This window comes from Cryptomeria japonica, chromosome 6, assembly GCF_030272615.1.
Source record: "Cryptomeria japonica chromosome 6, Sugi_1.0, whole genome shotgun sequence".
Taxonomy (NCBI): Eukaryota; Viridiplantae; Streptophyta; class Pinopsida; order Cupressales; family Cupressaceae; genus Cryptomeria; species Cryptomeria japonica.
Window position 1 is genome coordinate 571,840,380 of NC_081410.1, and position 5,348 is coordinate 571,845,727.

At 37.1% G+C, this 5,348-nt stretch overlaps 1 protein-coding gene across 1 annotated transcript; it reads right to left on the reverse strand.

Annotated features, from left to right (window-relative positions):
* Positions 1 to 1,327: 1,327 nt before the first annotated feature.
* Positions 1,328 to 4,234, reverse strand: LOC131077459 (pentatricopeptide repeat-containing protein At4g02750). The gene is made up of 3 exons (XM_058014949.2): positions 2,819 to 4,234; positions 2,464 to 2,686; positions 1,328 to 2,223 (listed from the first exon to the last, which is right to left on the reverse strand). Exons 1-3 carry the CDS (start codon positions 4,232 to 4,234, stop codon positions 1,328 to 1,330), a joined length of 2,535 nt encoding a protein of 844 aa, XP_057870932.2.
* Between the last annotated feature and the right edge of the window lie 1,114 nt (positions 4,235 to 5,348).

Below are 5,348 nucleotides of genomic sequence, written 5' to 3' on the forward strand. Positions count from 1 at the left end.
GTTTGCCTACAAGGATTGGCTGCCTTTCATTGGGTATCTGGTCCTTGCCTCAATCAAAATCAGACTTTATTAAGCTACAAAATTAAAATTGCAGGCAAAAAAATGCAATAAGGCACTAAGAATTGACAAGCTAAGGCCAAGGATTTCGTCCTGACCTTGATGTCTGCTAGGGTTTGCATCCCAGCAGCTTGATCTTGGAAAAAAATTCCAAAACTTATTAATCCAGTATATGGCACCCAACTCACAAAATTACATTTATACCTGGAAAATGGACGCTAGGGTCCTAAATTTTGGCCCTAAACTTAAATTAGCTTTATTTTATTATATACTTATTATTATTTTTTATTATTTTTAATTTTGTGATGGGTGTTAAAAAACACCTTTTTAATAATGGCTCACCGACAAGCTAGGAGAGAAGCATGACAAATTAATAGGCATTTCTTGTTTGAGTAATGGGATTTTAAATTAATAACAGTTGGTCAGTTTTTCAAACTAAATACAATCAAACACATTTGAAATTTTGGATAGATGAAATAGAGGCATCTCTTTATAGTCATGATTAAAGATTACATGTTTGTATAGGAGACAAGTTAAGCTATATACAGAATAAATTTCAGGTGATGACATGATGTCATGTAGATGCTACATCATCCCAAAGTTTAGGTGCCCAGCAGTAGTCTCATCCCCTAGTTATTTTATGATCTGTAGCTGCTCCTTTCTATTGTGGGATGGGCTTTCATAACCTTGATTCTCATAGCTTCTTAGGGTACTCTTCAATCTCATATGCTCTTGTTTTTCACTATTTAGTTGACCCTAACTACATATTTTATTATACCACTTTTCAACCATGGCGTGATCATATAATTCCAATACATTATTTTTCGATTCAAATGGCCCTAAATACATGGCTTATTGTATCAGATGATAGAAATAATCCAGAGAAAAAACCCATAGAAATAACAGCAGTAAGAGTAAAGAATGACCAAGAGATGCCTTCCTCCAAGCACTCCATTTTCTTAAGGCATTCCTCTCCATTCCAATTCCTCCACCTCTGCCTTTCTCCGGAGTTACTGCAGGCTTCCTGAACAACAATTCAACAAGATGACTCCCCCATGGCGTTATAAAACAGGGCTTCAATAAATACCACATATTTATATCATGGGAATGACAAATTATATGATTTAATCAAAGTCAACATGGTCTTTTACTTGAGAGACTAGAAACAGCACATTTTCAGAATTTGAAACGAATAAGTTGAAATCCTTCTACACTGCAACTCTGACACCATGATAGTGTAAATTTGTGTTTTGTATAGCTTCGCTTAACATTACCAATAATCTCTGCAAGAACATTGTCCATTTTTGAAATGATGGAATCGGTTTATGTCTCTCACAACAATTTCTCTTAAAACAATCCTGGAAAGAAGCTTAGTTACAGTGTGGCAGTGAACACATACTCGAAGGTTCTTGACTACACGAATAATTGTTCCAGGGGATGTGTTCAACAGGCCGAATGCGATTGCCAACATCTCACTATGGTGGCCAATGAATATTTCCTTCTCCTCCTTCTCCACATCATTCAATACAAGTCTTGAATCTAAAATATACCCTGCTGCCTTCATCTCCCAAGACAATTTCTCCAGCTTTGCATATATCTCCTGTGTTTGCGGGTGTGATCTGTCTCCTACACAAAAAGTGTGTACGATATTATTGACTTCAATCCAACTACATCCAGGTGTCTTTTTTATTCCTCTATCTTTGAACAATTTCCATACCCTTTGAACATCACCCCACCTGCCCACCTCTGCATAAATGTTTGACAGAAGAGCATAAGGTGCAGCATTTTTTAAATCCAACTCAAAAATAAGTGTTGCAACAAATTCTCCTAACTCTAAAATCTTATGTGATCTACAGGCACCAAGCAAAGACATCCACACAATTGCCCCCGGTTTTATTGGCATTTTGATGATAAAGTTTAGGGTTTCCTCAAGATAGCCAGCACGGCCAAGAAGGTCAACAATGCATATATAATGATCCATTGTAGGCAAAATGCAATAAGAGTCACTCATTTGACTGAAGTATTTACAGCCCTCATCTACTAGACCTGCATGGCTGCATGCGAATAAAAGACAAACAAGGCTTATATGGCTGGGGTTAGTTCCAGAGATCTTCATTAATTCAAAAAGTTTGAGAGCACCCCTGCCATATCCATGCATTGCATACCCTGCAATCATTACAGTCCATGAGATCACATTTGGATAATGTATTTTGTCAAATAGTTTGCGTGCCTTGTGTATGCTTCCACATTTTGCATACATGTTTATCAGGGCAGTCACAAGCACATCATCTGACAAAAAGCTGCTTTCGACTATTCTTTGATGAATCTCCAAGCCCTGTCCTAATGCTCCCACTTTGGCACACACCGGGAGGATGCTGGCAAAGATGAATAGATCGGGTTGGACACCTGTTCGTTGAATTTCTTTAAATATCTCTAGGGCTTTTTCATGAAGTCCATTTTGTGCATATCCAGCAATGAGTGCATTCCACGAAACCACATTTTGTTGAGGCATTTCTTTGAAGAGTCTCAAAGCTTCGTCAAGAAAACCACTTTGTACATATCCTGTAATCATAGCATTCCACGAGACTGCATCACGTTGAGGCATTTTGTCAAACAGTCTGCATGCCTTCTGTATGCTTCCACATTTTGCATACATGTGTATAAGGGCATTCACAACCACAGTGCCCGAGAAGAATCTGCTTTCAATTATTTTTTGGTGGATTTCTGTTCCCTGTTTCAAAGCTCCCATTTTGGCACATACTGGGAGGATGCTGGCAAAGGTGAACTGATTTGGTTGGACACCTGTTTGTTGCATTTGATTAAAAATTTCCAGTGCATTTGGAACAAGTCCATTTTGTGCATATCCAGCAATGATTACATTAGATGAGACAACATTCTGTTTAGGATTTTTTTTGAAAAGACTTAGAGCCTCCTCAAGAATACCATTCTGTATGTATCCTGCAATCATTGCGTTCCATGAGATTGCATCTCGTTGAGGCATTTTATCAAACAAATGGCGTGCCTTTTGTATACTTCCAAATTTCACAAACATGTCAATCAGGGCCGTCACAAGTTTGACGTCTGACAAAAATCCACATTCGATTACTCTTTGATGGATTTCGATACCATGTTCCAATGCTCCAAATTTGGTGCATCCAGGGAGGATGCCAGCAAAGGTAGCCGCGTTTGGCTTTACACCTTGCAGTTGCATTTGCTTTAAAATCTCTAAAGCCTTTTCAACAAGTCCATTTTGTGCATATCCAGCAATGAGTGCATTCCATGATACCACATCTCGTTGAGGCATTTCATTGAAAAGCTTTAAAGCCTCATCAAGAACACCATTTTGGGCATATCCTACAATCATAGCATTGCATGAGACCACATTACCTTGAGGCATTTCTTTGAATAGCTTTACAGCCTCCTCAAGAACACCATTTTCTGCATATGCAGCTATCAGTGCAGTCCATGAGAATGCATCTCGTTGAGACATTTTGTCAAACACCTCGCGCGCTTTCCGTACGCTTCCACATTTCACATACATATCAATCAGAGTATTGGCAACTACACCATCTGACATTAAGCCTCTTTCAATTACTCTCTGATGAATTTCTGTACCCAGTTCCAAAGCTCCCATTTTTGCACACGAAGGTAAGATGCTGGCAAAGGTGAATTGATCAGGTTGGACACTCGTTCTTTGCATTTGGCAAAACTGTCTCAATGCCACTTGAGGAAATCCATTTCTTCGATGAGCTGAAATTATGTTATTCCATGAGAAAACATCTGGTTCTTTCATGTCGCCAAAAACTTTGCAACCATTCACATAACTTCCGCACTTGTCATACATATTGATTAGTTGATTCTGAAAGATGGTCTGTGTAGCAAACATAAATCCCCTGTCAGTGATGTAAGAGTGGATTAGCTTACCCTCTGAAAGGTTTTTCTTGGCAGTGCAGGTCTGCAGCAGTTGAATATATGTTTGAGAATCACGAGGAGGGTTGTGTGTAGTAAGCATAATGCTTATAGCCTCCTTCAACCGAAACTCTCTACAGAGTGCTCTGACATGGGAAGTGGATGAGATGGTACGATTGAAGCCGGGACAATATGCGGTGAAATTATTCATACCAACCCAGTAAAACACCATTATGGTTCTGGTTCTGAAACATGGTATTATAGCCATTTATACAGTCCAGACCTTCCTACTGGCTCCCTTTCCACCCACCAGCCTAACTTATATGCATCAAGTTACATTCTCTTGAAAGAGAATCTCAGATGCTCCATTGAAGGACGACCTGGCACTAACCAATGTTATTTCCTCCATCCTTAGATACCCACGTCACAGGGTTCTGTGGTTATCTGGTATCGATAGAGTTGAATCTGGGAGCAGTTATGCTTCCGTAAAAAGGTGGAAGTTCGCCATGAAAATGCATTCCGAGGTTAGGCTGCAATTCCTCTGCAGTAAAGATTGAATTCGATGCTCCTTTAACATTCTTTTTCACCGGTTCAACAGTTGTTATAGCATCGTTTGTGCGAGCCATGACATATATTCTATGCTAACACCATTGTAGGCCCATTGCTTATTTGTGTAAAGCCAAATTCTTAGACTTCTAGCTTTAGGTTTCTTCTCTCATAAAAATATTTTATTTTGTACTCACTCCCTTTTTTTTTTTTGAGTGTCCCATTTATTTAAGGGGTTAATAAATTATAAAGTAAATTTGATTTTAATGATTAATAAAAATAAAAATAATATACATGTATTTTATGGTAAGATTGTTGTAAGGTGATTGTTCATTTGTATGTGAGAGAAATCTTTTTTGGTTAATTGATTACTGTTATATAATGTGTGTGTCTATCTATTAATTATTTATTTTGTCAATGGTAAGATCATTGCAGGGAAATTGCTCATTTTGTGTAAGAGCAAACTCTTTTGGTTGGTTGGTAACATAAAGTTGATTGCTTTAGGTTTTTATTTTTATATAGTATTTTATTTTGCAGCGAACGTCTTTCATTTTGAGTCATTCGATTTAATGGGTTAGTTTTTTTAATCAAGAATAATAAAATATAATATAAATTTAATTTTAATAATTAATATAAATAAAAGATAATATTTATATCAAATTAAAAATGATGTGAAAAAGGTTAGAGTAATTAGGACAGTTATCTTATTATTTATTAATTAGGTCCTTTAATTACTTTTTCACTTAAGCTAAACTTAGGTGCCTTTTAGCTTTTATTTAATTAGACTAATATTAGCTTCACTTTAATTCATGTTGTAGTTGAACTTAATTTAATTC

Bases quoted from the DNA above. Each gene is read 5' to 3' on its own strand.
- LOC131077459 (XM_058014949.2), bottom strand. From the start codon at position 4,234: ATGGCTATAATACCATGTTTCAGAACCAGAACCATAATGGTGTTTTAC. The intron at 2,687-2,818 runs GTATGTGCCAAA...GGAAGCATACAG, and splicing joins CCTTTGCCAGCATCCTCCCA to AAGGCATGCAGACTGTTTGA. The intron at 2,224-2,463 runs GTGTCCAACCCG...TAATGATTGCAG, and splicing joins TAAAGAAATTCAACGAACAG to GGTATGCAATGCATGGATAT.